This window comes from Bombina bombina, chromosome 2 (genome assembly GCF_027579735.1).
Source record: "Bombina bombina isolate aBomBom1 chromosome 2, aBomBom1.pri, whole genome shotgun sequence".
In the NCBI taxonomy this organism is placed as follows: domain Eukaryota; kingdom Metazoa; phylum Chordata; class Amphibia; order Anura; family Bombinatoridae; genus Bombina; species Bombina bombina.
Window position 1 is genome coordinate 1,068,295,690 of NC_069500.1, and position 16,508 is coordinate 1,068,312,197.

At 41.6% G+C, this 16,508-nt stretch overlaps 1 protein-coding gene across 1 annotated transcript in view; it reads right to left on the reverse strand.

Moving 5' to 3' along the window:
- TBC1D9 (TBC1 domain family member 9) overlaps positions 1 to 16,508 on the reverse strand; it is a 512,458-nt gene that overhangs the window by 143,583 nt on the left and 352,367 nt on the right. Inside the window, exons 12-13 of the mRNA XM_053703695.1 lie at positions 2,658 to 2,943; positions 1,981 to 2,110 (exon numbers count right to left, since the gene is read on the reverse strand). Coding sequence (XP_053559670.1) covers positions 1,981 to 2,110; positions 2,658 to 2,943 — 416 coding nt within the window. The remainder of the gene's footprint in view (positions 1 to 1,980; positions 2,111 to 2,657; positions 2,944 to 16,508) is intronic.

Genomic DNA, 16,508 nt, shown 5'->3' on the forward strand with positions numbered 1-16,508 from the left:
GGGCTGGCGATCCATCATCCGGTGGCTGAAGAGGTCCAGAAGAGGCTCCAAAGTCTTCATCCTATCCGGGAAGAAGAGTAGATCCGGACCGGCAACCATCATCTTCCAAGCGGCATCTTCTATCTTCATCCGATGAGGACCGGCTCCATCCTGAAGACCTCCACCGCGGACCCATCTTCATCCGGCGACGTCCAACTGAAGAATGACGGTTCCTTTAAGGGATGTCATCCAAGATGGCATCCCTCGAATTCCGATTGGCTGATAGGATTCTATCAGCCAATCGGAATTAAGGTAGGAATATTCTGATTGGCTGATGGAATCAGCCAATCAGAATCAAGTTCAATCCGATTGGCTGATCCAATCAGCCAATCAGATTGAGCTCGCATTCTATTGGCTGTTCCGATCAGGAGTCAGCACTAACAAGCTAAAATGCAAGTCTGTAAAAAGAACTGAGATAAGAGGGCAGTATGCAGTGTCTTAGATATAATGTAATCACAGAGGTAAAAAGTATATTAATATAACTGTGTTGATTGTGAAAAACTGGGGAATGGGTAACAAAGGGATTATAAATCTTTTAAAACAATAAAACATTTGCAGTAGACTGTCCCTTTAAATAAAAATGCAATAAAAAACAAGTAATTTTATTGAAAATGCAGCAAACTAAAATCCATTGTCTTAAAAAGCTTACAGCAAAATTAAACTTTCCTATGACTACTATTAGTCATGTTATTTCCTCAAGCACCTCTGAATTATCATAACAAAATACCGGTGCTCGGACAAAATGCCGACGGACAGAATGCTGAAGCACATTGGTCCGTATGACATATGTCCGCGATACACTGCTTCCAACTGCAGGCCGAACAGCACAATCATGCAATTACGTAATTGTCATCACAAAAAAAGTGGAAAATTTTAATATATATTGTGCACTACTGAGGAAAAAAAGACAACACAAACACTTAAATAAATTTAAAAAAAACATATCAAATTAAAAAAATAGAGTTCATAAATACATGTAAAGGAGGAAGAAAAATGTTACATGAATCAGTGACTCGTGCACCACAATTGCCTCTGGGAACCTATCCATGGGTCCCTACCCTCACAATGTGCTTTTAACACATTATATAATTATAAGTTAATATATTATATTTATATGTAACTTAATATATGTATATAGCAAATAAGTTTATATATAATTTGTGTTATTTATAAGTTAATTTAATTGTCTTTCCTTTTTCTTATTCCCCAAAATTCTAATAGAGGGCACTCTGAATATTTATGTTCTTGTTGTTAATACAATAAAACATATTCCTATATTATAAAAGGACAGATATGTTTGTCTGATGCAGTCCATCATGCGCAGTAGAGACTGCAGCGCGAGACTGCAGCGCGAGACAAACATACCTGGCCATAAGGAAGGATCAGTCACTGAGGATGAGACAGCAGAAAGGGGGGGGGGGGGGCGAGGGGGGAAGTGAGGGGGAGGCGGAAGCGGGTGTGACCGCTGCACTACAGAAAAAAATTAAGTTGAGAGTGGCAGGGAAGGGGAAGGAGGGAGGGAGAGGGGATCCAAGTGGATTGTGATTTTTTTAGGACTAGTTTTTAATTAATGTCATCAAGTTTATTAATATGTTATACTCAGTTCACTATTAAACATGTTTTAGCTAAAAAACGTTTAAACGTTTTAGCTAAACCATGATTTTTAAGCCTCATTACCACCCAGCAGCCGGATAAATGTCTTCCGGATTATTGTCCGTCGGATAAGTGTCAGTCGGATAACAGTCCGGCCACGCAAAATACCATCTCAGTTATCTGATCATAAACATAAATCTCTTGACATTTTGTTTTGTGGCTATTGATGTCTCATAACCACTCAATGACATTATACTCCAATATTAAGCAATTATCGTAACTCAGTAGTAAACTGTAGAGCTCAAACTATTAGTGTTTGATAATAAAAATCATTGCAAAATAACAAACCTGATATGATGCAGAGATTAGTTTAAAAATGTCCACTTCTGGATATGGTTCTACATCATCAGTAAGGAGGGAGTGGAGGTGAGGAATTGGTGGCAGAGTGCTGTCTTTGTTAGTGACACTATCAAGATATCTAAAAGCAAAACAAGTTATTAAGGCTTCTGTATACTAGAACGCTTGGTACAAAAGAGGTTAAGCACCACATGGAATGTTTTATTCAGACACACATGATCCACAATTCTCTCTTTGTTTAAACAAAAGAGCAATTATTTTCTTTTCTTTTTTTTAGTTTCCAGTTTCTCAATAAACCTATTTTTTCAAACGTGTTTTTCCTATCAGCCAGTGAACATAATGTTACATTATGAGCTGTGTATGAACATGCATTTTAATATTCAACAGCAATAACTTTTTCCCCATGCAAAAGAAATCACCATCATCACTTTATTTGTGATTTATTCTTATTAATAGGATTATATTGCACTCCTTGTCTCTTTAAATAATATTATACAATTCTATCGTTATAGCTTTGTTATCTCACATGATCGTTTGACAAAACAAAACTAATATATTCATTGTAAATTGCTATTTCATGCAATTACCAAATTGTATTTAATGTCACTTTAAAGAATTTGCGAAGGGGAAATAAAATGGTAATCATGGAAAGAATGTTAACCGTGTACCTTCCAAGGACTGTCATGGCTTCTCCATCATCTTTACAGTTCAATAGCTTGTCCACATTGGCCTCTAGTACTGCAAGTGCAAGCTGGAATATCACCTTGATACCTTCATAGAAGAAACAATCCACAACCACAACAGCACTTTCAAAGGGCATAACACTGAGAAACAATGTGAGGAACCAAGAAAGAGAGATGGTAGAGATAACGCCCAGGTCTTGCATGCAATCATAAAGCTGCGGCACGTAATCTCGAGCCAACTCCTCGAAGACTCCCTGATCAACTAGCGCTCCTGCAAAAATAAAAACAAAGGAAAAATGCTGAGGCTGAAATTCTAATCCAAGATCTAAATTCTTTTTTACAACTTGTTAACAAAACAAAGAATTCAATATATATATATATATATATATAAACACTGTCCAAAGCCCTATTTAACCTACATATATACATACTGTACATGACTTCTGTGTTTCATTTTGAATGAGAAGATTACTTGTATTTCTGATAAAGTAATTTGAATAATTGATTATGGAACAATACCCAAAATTAAAGCTGGTACTACCTGAACTTAGATAACCATATATTTCTAAATATATTTCGGCGATGCAAACACTTTTTGAGAGTATGTCCACAAAAACAGAATTTATGCTTACCTGATAAATTACTTTCTCCAACGGTGTGTCCGGTCCACGGCGTCATCCATAACTTGTGGGAATATTCTCTTCCCCAACAGGAAATGGCAAAGAGCACAGCAAAAGCTGTCCATATAGTCCCTCCCAGGCTCCGCCCCCCCAGTCATTCGACCGACAGATAGGAGAAACAAAGGAGAAACTATAGGGTGCCGTGGTGACTGTAGTGTATAAAGAAAGACATTTTTCAAACCTGATTAAAAAACCAGGGCGGGCCGTGGACCGGACACACCGTTGGAGAAAGTAATTTATCAGGTAAGCATAAATTCTGTTTTCTCCAACATTGGTGTGTCCGGTCCACGGCGTCATCCATAACTTGTGGGAACCAATACCAAAGCTTTAGGATACGGATGAAGGGAGGGAGCCAATCAGGTTACCTAAACAGAAGGCACCATGGCTTGCAAAACCTTTCTCCCAAAAACAGCCTCCGAAGAAGCAAAAGTATCAAATTTGTAGAATTTGGCAAAAGTGTGCAGAGAAGACCAAGTCGCTGCCTTACATATCTGATCAACAGAAGCCTTGTTCTTGAAGGCCCATGTGGAAGCCACAGCCCTAGTAGAGTGAGCTGTGATTCTTTCAGGAGGCTGCCATCCGGCAGTCTCATAAGCCAATCGGATAATGCTTTTCAGCCAGAAAGAAAGAGAGGTAGCAGTAGCTTTTTGTCCTCTCCTCTTACCAGAGTAAATGACAAACAAAGATGAGGTTTGTCTAAAATCCTTTGTTGCTTCTAAATAGAACTTCAAAGCACGGACTACATCTAAATTGTGTAACAAACGTTCCTTCTTTGAAACTGGTTTCGGACACAGAGAAGGAACAACTATTTCCTGGTTAATATTCTTGTTGGAAACAACTTTTGGAAGAAAACCAGGCTTGGTACGCAAAACAACCTTATCTGAATGGAACACCAGATAGGGTGGGTCACACTGCAAAGCAGATAATTCAGAAACTCTTCTAGCAGAAGAAATAGCAACTAAAAACAGAACTTTCCAAGATAATAATTTGCTATCTATGGAATGTAAGGGTTCAAACGGAACCCCTTGAAGAACTGAAAGAACTAAATTTAGACTCCAGGGAGGAGTCAAAGGTCTGTAAACAGGCTTGATCCTGACCAAAGCCTGTACAAAAGCTTGAACATCTGGCACAGCTGCCAGTCGTTTGTGTAACAAGACAGATAGAGCAGAAATCTGTCCCTTTAGAGAACTCGCTGACAATCCCTTATCCAAACCTTCTTGGAGAAAGGAGAGGATCCTGGGAATTTTAATCTTACTCCATGAGAATCCCTTGGATTCACACCAACAGATATATCTTTTCCATATTTTATGGTAAATCTTTCTAGGCACGGGTTTTCTGGCTTGGACCAAAGTATCTATCACTGAATCCAAAAACCCGCGCTGGGATAAAATCAAGCGTTCAATTTCCAAGCAGTCAGCTGGAGAGAAATTAGATTTGGATGTTCGAATGGACCTTGCACTAGAAGATCCTGTCTCAAAGGTAGCTTCCATGGTGAAGCCGATGACATATTCACCAGGTCTGCATACCAAGTCCTGCGTGGCCACGCAGGAGCTATCAGAATCACTGAGGCCTTCTCCTGTTTGATCCTGGCTACCAGCCTGGGAAGGAGAGGGAACGGTGGAAACGCATAAGCTAGGTTGAAGGACCAAGGCGCCACTAATGCATCCACTAGAGTCGCCTTGGGATCCCTGGATCTGGACCCGTAGCAAGGAACCTTGAAGTTCTGACGAGACGCCAACAGATCCATGTCTGGAATGCCCCATAGTTGAGTTAACTGGGCAAAGACCGGATGGAAAGTCTGACGACTCAGATAATCCGCCTCCCAGTTGTCTACACCTGGGATGTGGATCGCAGATAGATGGCAGGAGTGATCCTCCGCCCATTTGATGATTTTGGACACCTCTCTCATCGCCAGGGAACTCCTTGTTCCCCCCTGATGGTTGATGTAAGCAACAGTTGTCATGTTGTCTGACTGGAATCTTATGAATCTGGCCTTCGCTAGTTGAGGCCAAGCCCGGAGAGCATTGAATATCGCTCTCAGTTCCAGAATGTTTATCGGGAGAAGAGACTCTTCCCGAGACCATAGACCCTGAGCTTTCAGGGAATCCCAGACCGCGCCCCAGCCTAATAGACTGGCGTCAGTCGTGACGATGACCCACTCTGGTCTGCGGAAGCTCATTCCCTGGGACAGGTGATCCTGGGTCAGCCACCAACGGAGTGAGTCTCTGGTCATCTGGTCTACTTGAATCCTTGGAGACAAGTCTGTATAGTCCCCATTCCACTGCTTGAGCATGCACAGTTGTAATGGTCTTAGATGAATTCGAGCAAAAGGAACTATGTCCATTGCTGCAACCATCAGCCCTACTATTTCCATGCACTGAGCTATGGAAGGCTGCAGAATAGAGTGAAGAACTTGACAAGCGTTTAGAAGCTTTGACTTTCTGACTTCTGTCAGGAAAATCTTCATTTCTAAAGAATCTATATAATGCTTGTCCAGATAGGCGAACCTTAGGAACTGAAAATGATCTTTGTGGATAGGAATATGTAGGTACGCATCCTTTAAATCCACGGTAGTCATAAATTGACCCTCCTGGATTGTAGGTAAAATCGTTCGAATAGTTTCCATTTTGAACAATGGAACTCTGAGAAATTTGTTTAGAATCTTTAAATCCAGAATTGGTCTGAAAGTTCCCTCTTTTTTGGGAACTACAAACAGATTTGAGTAAAACCCCTGACCTTGTTCCACATTTGGAACTGGGTGTATCACTCCCATCTTTAACAGGTGTTCTACACAATGTAAGAATGCCTGTCTCTTTATTTGGTTTGAAGATAAGTGAGACATGTGGAACCTTCCCCTTGGGGGTAGTTCGTTGAATTCTATAAGATAACCCTGAGAGACTATTTCTAGTGCCCAGGGATCCTGAACATCTCTTGCTCAAGCCTGAGCAAAGAGAGAGAGTCTGCACCCTACTAGATCCGGTCCCGGATCGGGGGCTACTCCTTCATGCTGTCTTGGTAGCAGCAACAGGCTTCTTGGCCTGTATACCCTTGTTACAGCCTTGCATCGGTTTCCAAGCTGGTTTAGTCTGGGAAGCGTTACCCTCTTGTCTAGAGGCTGCAGAGTTGGAAGCCGGTCCGTTCCTGAAATTGCGAAAGGAACGAAAATTAGACTTATTCTTAGCCTTGAAAGGCCTATCTTGTGGGAGGGCATGGCCCTTACCCCCAGTGATGTCTGAAATAATTTCTTTCAATTCTGGCCCAAAAAGGGTCTTACCTTTGAAAGCGATATTAAGTAATTTTGTCTTGGAAGATACATCCACCGACCAAGACTTTAGCCAGAGCGCTCTGCGCGCCACAATTGCAAACCCTGAATTTTTCGCCGCTAATCTTGCTAACTGCAAAGCGGCATCTAAAATAAAGGAATTAGCTAACTTAAGTGTGTGAATTCTGTCCATAACTTCCTCATACGGAGTTTCCCTACTGAGCGATTTTTCTAGTTCTTCGAACCAGAACCACGCTGCTGTAGTGACAGGAATAATACACGAAATAGGTTGGAGGTAACCTTGCTGTACAAAAATCTTTTTAAGCAAACCCTCCAATTTTTTATCCATAGGATCTTTGAAAACACAATTGTCCTCAATAGGAATGGTTGTGCGTTTGGCTAGTGTAGAAACCGCCCCCTCGACCTTAGGGACTGTTTGCCATAAGTCCTTTCTGGGGTCGACCATAGGGAATAATTTCTTAAATATAGGAGGAGGGACAAAAGGTATGCCTGGCTTCTCCCACTCCTTATTCACTATGTCCGCCACCCGCTTGGGTATTGGAAAAGCGTCAGGGTGCACCGGGACCTCTAAGAACTTGTCCATCTTGCACAATTTTTCTGGGATGACCAGATTGTCACAATCATCCAAAGTAGATAGCACCTCTTTAAGCAATGCGCGGAGATGCTCTAATTTAAATTTAAATGTCAGAACATCAGGTTCTGCCTGCTGAGAAATTCTTCCTGTATCAGAAATTTCCCCATCTGACAAAACCTCCCTCATTGCCACTTCAGATTGGTGTGAGGGTATGACAGAAAAATTATCATCAGCGCACTCCTGCTCTACAGTGTTTACCACAGAGCAATCGCGCTTTCTCTGAAATGCTGGCATTTTGGATAAAATATTTGCTATGGAGTTATCCATTACTGCCGTCAATTGTTGCATAGTAACAAGCATTGGCGCGCTAGAAGTACTAGGAGTCTCCTGCGTGGGCAAAACTGGTGTAGACACAGAAGGAGATGATGTAGAACTATGTCTACTTCCTTCATCTGAGGAATCATCTTGGGCAACTGTATTATCTGTGACAGTACTGTCCTTACTTTGTTTGGACGCTATGGCACAATTATCACACATATTAGAAGGGGGAATCACATTGGCCTCCATACATACAGAACATGATCTATCTGAAGGCACAGACATGTTAAACAGGCTTAAACTGGTTAATAAAGCACAAAAAACGTTTTAAAACAAAACCGTTACTGTCTCTTTAAATGTTAAACAGTGCACACTTTATTACTGAATATGTGAAAAACTATGAAGGAATTATCCAATCTTTACCAAATTTTCAGGCTGTTAACCCTTAAAATGTGGAAACCGGATCAGTTTACAACTTTAACCCCCTTACAGTCCCAGACCCAGCCTTTGCTGCGACTTCACCAATCCCAAGGGGGTATACGATACCAAATGAAGCCTTCTAGGAACCTTTTCAGTGAATTCCAGACCCACACACATGCAGCTGCATGTACTGCTCTCAAAAGTAACTGCGCAGTAATGGCGCGAAAATGAGGCTCTGCCTACTACAGAGAAAGGCCCTTCCTGACTGGGAAGGTGTCTAAACAAGTGCCTGGCGTAAAAAACGTTCCCCAAAGTTATAAAAGTGTGAAATTCAACTTCAAACTGTATATAATACCTAAATAAAGCAATCGATTAAGCCCATAAAAGTGTCTACCAGTTTATAGCCCATAATAAGCCCTTTATTCTGTTTGAGACTAAGAAAATGGCTTACCGGTCCCCATGAGGGGAAAAATGACAGCCTTCCAGCATTACACAGTCTTGTTAGAAAAATGGCTAGTCATACCTTAAGCAGAAAAGTCTGCAAACTGTTCCCCCCAACTGAAGTTCTCTCAGCTCAACAGTCCTGTGTGGGAACAGCAATCGATTTTAGTTACTGCTGCTAAAATCATCCTCCTCTTATAAACAGAACTCTTCATCTCTTTCTGTTTCAGAGTAAATAGTACATACCAGCACTATTTTAAAATAACAAACTCTTGATAGAAGAATAAAAAACTACAACTAAACACCACATACTCTTCACCATGTCCGTGGAGATGCTACTTGTTCAGAGCGGCAAAGAGAATGACTGGGGGGGGGCGGAGCCTGGGAGGGACTATATGGACAGCTTTTGCTGTACTCTTTGCCATTTCCTGTTGGGGAAGAGAATATTCCCACAAGTTATGGATGACGCCGTGGACCGGACACACCAATGTTGGAGAAATGACAATTATCTTAAAAAATATTATGGTCATTTTAATTAACGTTAAAAGGCCATTAAAGAGACAATTTGGTAGGTATGTAGTAGATCAAGCGCTCGTGGGTACCCCTATAGCTCTCTTCCAAAAAGTCCCTTAGTGGACTTGAAAATATACAACTGTACTGAATGAGGAAGTAAGCGCTCAAAGTATATAGGGCAAAAATAAGGACGGTATAGACTTAAATCCCGTTAAAATGTTTAATAGAAACAAATAATACAATACAATACTATAAAAACGTCATGGATCCATGTTAACAAAACAGAATTTATGTTTACCTGATAAATTACTTTCTCCAACGGTGTGTCCGGTCCACGGCGTCATCCTTACTTGTGGGATATTCTCTTCCCCAACAGGAAATGGCAAAGAGCCCAGCAAAGCTGGTCACATGATCCCTCCTAGGCTCCGCCTACCCCAGTCATTCGACCGACGTTAAGGAGGAATATTTGCATAGGAGAAACCATATGGTACCGTGGTGACTGTAGTTAAAGAAAATAAATTATCAGACCTGATTAAAAAAACCAGGGCGGGCCGTGGACCGGACACACCGTTGGAGAAAGTAATTTATCAGGTAAACATAAATTCTGTTTTCTCCAACATAGGTGTGTCCGGTCCACGGCGTCATCCTTACTTGTGGGAACCAATACCAAAGCTTTAGGACACGGATGAAGGGAGGGAGCAAATCAGGTCACCTAAATGGAAGGCACCACGGCTTGCAAAACCTTTCTCCCAAAAATAGCCTCAGAAGAAGCAAAAGTATCAAACTTGTAAAATTTGGTAAAAGTGTGCAGTGAAGACCAAGTCGCTGCCCTACATATCTGATCAACAGAAGCCTCGTTCTTGAAGGCCCATGTGGAAGCCACAGCCCTAGTGGAATGAGCTGTGATTCTTTCGGGAGGCTGCCGCCCGGCAGTCTCGTAAGCCAATCTGATGATGCTTTTAATCCAAAAAGAGAGAGAGGTAGAAGTTGCTTTTTGACCTCTCCTTTTACCGGAATAAACAACAAACAAGGAAGATGTTTGTCTAAAATCCTTTGTAGCATCTAAATAGAATTTTAGAGCGCGAACAACATCCAAATTGTGCAACAAACGTTCCTTCTTTGAAACTGGTTTCGGACACAGAGAAGGTACGATAATCTCCTGGTTAATGTTTTTGTTAGAAACAACTTTTGGAAGAAAACCAGGTTTAGTACGTAAAACCACCTTATCTGCATGGAACACCAGATAAGGAGGAGAACACTGCAGAGCAGATAATTCTGAAACTCTTCTAGCAGAAGAAATTGCAACTAAAAACAAAACTTTCCAAGATAATAACTTAATATCAACGGAATGTAAGGGTTCAAACGGAACCCCCTGAAGAACTGAAAGAACTAAATTGAGACTCCAAGGAGGAGTCAAAGGTTTGTAAACAGGCTTAATTCTAACCAGAGCCTGAACAAAGGCTTGAACATCTGGCACAGCGGCCAGCTTTTTGTGAAGTAACACAGACAAGGCAGAAATCTGTCCCTTCAGGGAACTTGCAGATAATCCTTTTTCCAATCCTTCTTGAAGGAAGGATAGAATCCTAGGAATCTTAACCTTGTCCCAAGGGAATCCTTTAGATTCACACCAACAGATATATTTTTTCCAAATTTTGTGGTAAATCTTTCTAGTTACAGGCTTTCTGGCCTGAACAAGAGTATCGATAACAGAATCTGAGAACCCTCGCTTCGATAAGATCAAGCGTTCAATCTCCAAGCAGTCAGCTGGAGTGAAACCAGATTCGGATGTTCGAACGGACCCTGAACAAGAAGGTCTCGTCTCAAAGGTAGCTTCCAAGGTGGAGCCGATGACATATTCACCAGATCTGCATACCAAGTCCTGCGTGGCCACGCAGGAGCTATCAAGATCACCGACGCCCTCTCCTGATTGATCCTGGCTACCAGCCTGGGGATGAGAGGAAACGGCGGGAACACATAAGCTAGTTTGAAGGTCCAAGGTGCTACTAGTGCATCCACTAGAGCCGCCTTGGGATCCCTGGATCTGGACCCGTAGCAAGGAACTTTGCAGTTCTGACGAGAGGCCATCAGATCCATGTCTGGAATGCCCCACAGCTGAGTGACTTGGGCAAAGATTTCCGGATGGAGTTCCCACTCCCCCGGATGCAATGTCTGACGACTCAGAAAATCCGCTTCCCAATTTTCCACTCCTGGGATGTGGATAGCAGACAGGTGGCAGGAGTGAGACTCCGCCCATAGAATGATTTTGGTCACTTCTTCCATCGCCAGGGAACTCCTTGTTCCCCCCTGATGGTTGATGTACGCAACAGTTGTCATGTTGTCTGATTGAAACCGTATGAACTTGGCCCTCGCTAGCTGAGGCCAAGCCTTGAGAGCATTGAATATCGCTCTCAGTTCCAGAATATTTATCGGTAACAGAGATTCTTCCCGAGACCAAAGACCCTGAGCTTTCAGGGATCCCCAGACCGCGCCCCAGCCCATCAGACTGGCGTCGGTCGTGACAATGACCCACTCTGGTCTGCGGAATGTCATCCCTCGTGACAGGTTGTCCAGGGACAGCCACCAACGGAGTGAGTCTCTGGTCCTCTGATTTACTTGTATCTTCGGAGACAAGTCTGTATAGTCCCCATTCCACTGACTGAGCATGCACAGTTGTAATGGTCTTAGATGAATGCGCGCAAAAGGAACTATGTCCATTGCCGCTACCATCAACCCGATCACTTCCATGCACTGAGCTATGGAAGGAAGAGGAACGGAATGAAGTATCCGACAAGAGTCTAGAAGTTTTGTTTTTCTGGCCTCTGTCAGAAAAATCCTCATTTCTAAGGAGTCTATTATTGTTCCCAAGAAGGGAACCCTTGTTGACGGAGATAGAGAACTCTTTTCCACGTTCACTTTCCATCCGTGAGATCTGAGAAAGGCCAGGACAATGTCCGTGTGAGCCTTTGCTTGAGGAAGGGACGACGCTTGAATTAGAATGTCGTCCAAGTAAGGTACTACAGCAATGCCCCTTGGTCTTAGCACAGCTAGAAGGGACCCTAGTACCTTTGTGAAAATCCTTGGAGCAGTGGCTAATCCGAAAGGAAGCGCCACGAACTGGTAATGTTTGTCCAGGAATGCGAACCTCAGGAACCGATGATGTTCCTTGTGGATAGGAATATGTAGATACGCATCCTTTAAATCCACCGTGGTCATGAATTGACCTTCCTGGATGGAAGGAAGAATAGTTCGAATGGTTTCCATCTTGAACGATGGAACCTTGAGAAACTTGTTTAAGATCTTGAGATCTAAGATTGGTCTGAACGTTCCCTCTTTTTTGGGAACTATGAACAGATTGGAGTAGAATCCCATCCCTTGTTCTCTTAATGGAACAGGATGAATCACTCCCATTTTTAACAGGTCTTCTACACAATGTAAGAATGCCTGTCTTTTTATGTGGTCTGAAGACAACTGAGACCTGTGGAACCTCCCCCTTGGGGGAAGTCCCTTGAATTCCAGAAGATAACCTTGGGAGACTATTTCTAGCGCCCAAGGATCCAGAACATCTCTTGCCCAAGCCTGAGCGAAGAGAGAGAGTCTGCCCCCCACCAGATCCGGTCCCGGATCGGGGGCCAACATTTCATGCTGTCTTGGTAGCAGTGGCAGGTTTCTTGGCCTGCTTACCCTTGTTCCAGCCTTGCATTGGTCTCCAAGCTGGCTTGGCTTGAGAAGTATTACCCTCTTGCTTAGAGGACGTAGCACTTTGGGCTGGTCCGTTTCTACGAAAGGGACGAAAATTAGGTTTATTTTTTGCCTTGAAAGGCCGATCCTGAGGAAGGGCGTGGCCCTTACCCCCAGTGATATCAGAGATAATCTCTTTCAAGTCAGGGCCAAACAGCGTTTTCCCCTTGAAAGGAATGTTAAGTAGCTTGTTCTTGGAAGACGCATCAGCCGACCAAGATTTCAACCAAAGCGCTCTGCGCGCCACAATAGCAAACCCAGAATTCTTAGCCGCTAACCTAGCCAATTGCAAAGTGGCGTCTAGGGTGAAAGAATTAGCCAATTTAAGAGCATTGATTCTGTCCATAATCTCCTCATAAGGAGAAGAATCCCTATCGACCGCCTTTATCAGCTCATCGAACCAGAAACATGCGGCTGTAGCGACAGGGACAATGCATGAAATTGGTTGTAGAAGGTAACCCTGCTGAACAAACATCTTTTTAAGCAAACCTTCTAATTTTTTATCCATAGGATCTTTGAAAGCACAACTATCCTCTATGGGTATAGTGGTGCGTTTGTTTAAAGTGGAAACCGCTCCCTCGACCTTGGGGACTGTCTGCCATAAGTCCTTTCTGGGGTCGACCATAGGAAACAATTTTTTAAATATGGGGGGAGGGACGAAAGGAATACCGGGCCTTTCCCATTCTTTATTAACAATGTCCGCCACCCGCTTGGGTATAGGAAAAGCTTCTGGGGGCCCCGGCACCTCTAGGAACTTGTCCATTTTACATAGTTTCTCTGGGATGACCAACTTGTCACAATCATCCAGAGTGGATAATACCTCCTTAAGCAGAATGCGGAGATGTTCCAACTTAAATTTAAATGCAATCACATCAGGTTCAGCTTGTTGAGAAATGTTCCCTGAATCAGTAATTTCTCCCTCAGACAAAACCTCCCTGGCCCCATCAGACTGGGTTAGGGGCCCTTCAGAAATATTATTATCAGCGTCGTCATGCTCTTCAGTATCTAAAACAGAGCAGTCGCGCTTACGCTGATAAGGGTTCATTTTGGCTAAAATGTTTTTGACAGAATTATCCATTACAGCCGTTAATTGTTGCATAGTAAGGAGTATTGGCGCGCTAGATGTACTAGGGGCCTCCTGAGTGGGCAAGACTCGTGTAGACGAAGGAGGGAATGATGCAGTACCATGCTTACTCCCCTCACTTGAGGAATCATCTTGGGCATCATTGTCATTGTCACATAAATCACATTTATTTAAATGAATAGGAATTCTGGCTTCCCCACATTCAGAACACAGTCTATCTGGTAGTTCAGACATGTTAAACAGGCATAAACTTGATAACAAAGTACAAAAAACGTTTTAAAATAAAACCGTTACTGTCACTTTAAATTTTAAACTGAACACACTTTATTACTGCAATTGCGAAAAAACATGAAGGAATTGTTCAAAATTCACCAAATTTTCACCACAGTGTCTTAAAGCCTTAAAAGTATTGCACACCAAATTTGGAAGCTTTAACTCTTAAAATAACGGAACCGGAGCCGTTTTTAACTTTAACCCCTTTACAGTCCCTGGTATCTGCTTTGCTGAGACCCAACCAAGCCCCAAGGGGAATACGATACCAAATGACGCCTTCAGAAAGTCTTTTCTAAGTATCAGAGCTCCTCTCACATGCGACTGCATGCCATGCCTCTCAAAAACAAGTGCGCAACACCGGCGCGAAAATGAGGCTCTGCCTATGCTTTGGGAAAGCCCCTAAAGAATAAGGTGTCTAAAACAGTGCCTGCCGATATTATATATCAAAATACCCAGATAAAATGATTCCTCAAGGCTAAATATGTGTTAATAATGAATCGATTTAGCCCAGCAAGAGTCTACAGTCTTAATAAGCCCTTTTTGAAGCCCTTATTTACGATCGTAATAAACATGGCTTACCGGATCCCATAGGGAAAATGACAGCTTCCAGCATTACATCGTCTTGTTAGAATGTGTCATACCTCAAGCAGCAAGAGACTGCTCACTGTTCCCCCAACTGAAGTTAATTGCTCTCAACAGTCCTGTGTGGAACAGCCATGGATTTTAGTGACGGTTGCTAAAATCATTTTCCTCATACAAACAGAAATCTTCATCTCTTTTCTGTTTCTGAGTAAATAGTACATACCAGCACTATTTTAAAATAACAAACTCTTGATTGAATAATAAAAACTACAGTTAAACACTAAAAAACTCTAAGCCATCTCCGTGGAGATGTTGCCTGTACAACGGCAAAGAGAATGACTGGGGTAGGCGGAGCCTAGGAGGGATCATGTGACCAGCTTTGCTGGGCTCTTTGCCATTTCCTGTTGGGGAAGAGAATATCCCACAAGTAAGGATGACGCCGTGGACCGGACACACCTATGTTGGAGAAATAAACAATAATGCAAATGAAAAGCAATGAGTATACAAAATGCTTGGATAAGGGAGACGAAACAGATGTCACTCCTTATTACACATATAAATATGAGAAACACTTGGGTGGAATAAGGTGATAGAGGATACGATGATAGAGAATTCTATCTGTGGTCGTGTTAATAGGTGTGTATAGTAGCCTAATCCTAATACCTAATAATGAGTGGTAAAAAATAATATGTGGTAAGAAATATCCAATATGTCTCAAATGGATAGTGAATAAAATAAAAAAAAATAAAAAATATAGATGGTACAGGGAATCAAAATGCAGTCCAAAAAAGAAATCCAAAAAGATATGTATAACAAAAATGAGTGAAAAAAATATATATGCCAAAGACAAATATATATGCCAAAGACAAAATAATGAAAAAATATGAAGTAGTGTGATAGTGAAAAGTCTGTAGTGGATAAACACAAAATCTTAAATATAAGAATAACTATGCTAGATTGCTTCTGTGTGTTGTATGGTGTAAGTACAAGAAAATAAAAAATCCAACTCTAAAAATCCATAAAATCCAAGAAAAATAGTGAAGAATAGTAATGTCTGAAGAAGTGTCCAAGTTGGAATCTTATTTCTTTAAAAGTCTAGATTATATTTGTATCCAAGCTGGAGTATTGTTTCATTAAAAATGACCAAAAAATACCAAACAAATGTGATAGTGTTTGAAGTCCTCAATCTGTAAAAACAAAGAATAACAATAGTGCAATAAAGTTTAAAAATCCTTTAAAATAATGAAATGGAGCTCACCAGTAGTATGTCAACGTGTTTTGGCCTTTTCCAGGCCTTTCTCAAGACAAGTTTGTCTTGAGAAAGGCCTGGAAAAGGCCGAAACTCAGTCCTAAATACAGAGGTGTGCGCCTGTTTACCAATACTGCTGTGGGAGTTGCCCTTAAAGGGACAGTCTAGTCAAAATTAAACTTTCATGATTCAGATAGGGCATGCAATTTTAAACAACTTTCCAATTCACTTTTATTGTCAAATTTGTTTTGTTCTCTTGGTATTTTCTCAGTGTTTTGTTTTTTGTCAGTTAGACAGTGCTAGCTCACATGTGCCATATAGATAACATTGAGTCAGCACCGATTGGCTAAAATGCATATCTGTCAAAATAACTGAAATAAAAGGGTAGTCTGCAGAGGCTTAGATACAAGGTAATCACAGAGGTAAAATAGTGTAATGATATAACCATGTTGGTTATGCAAATCTGGAGAATGAGTAACAAAGGGGTTATCTATCTTTTTAAACAATAACAATTCTGGAGTAGACTGTCCCTTTAACAGCCAGTGAGCTTCTATCCAACAGACAGTTGTGCAGAAACATGCACGTTATGCTATTTGCAATATCATTTTAAACCTTATTTTTTTCCATGCAAAACATATGTGCACGATATAGAATTTTAAAATTTATTGGTTGATTGGTAAT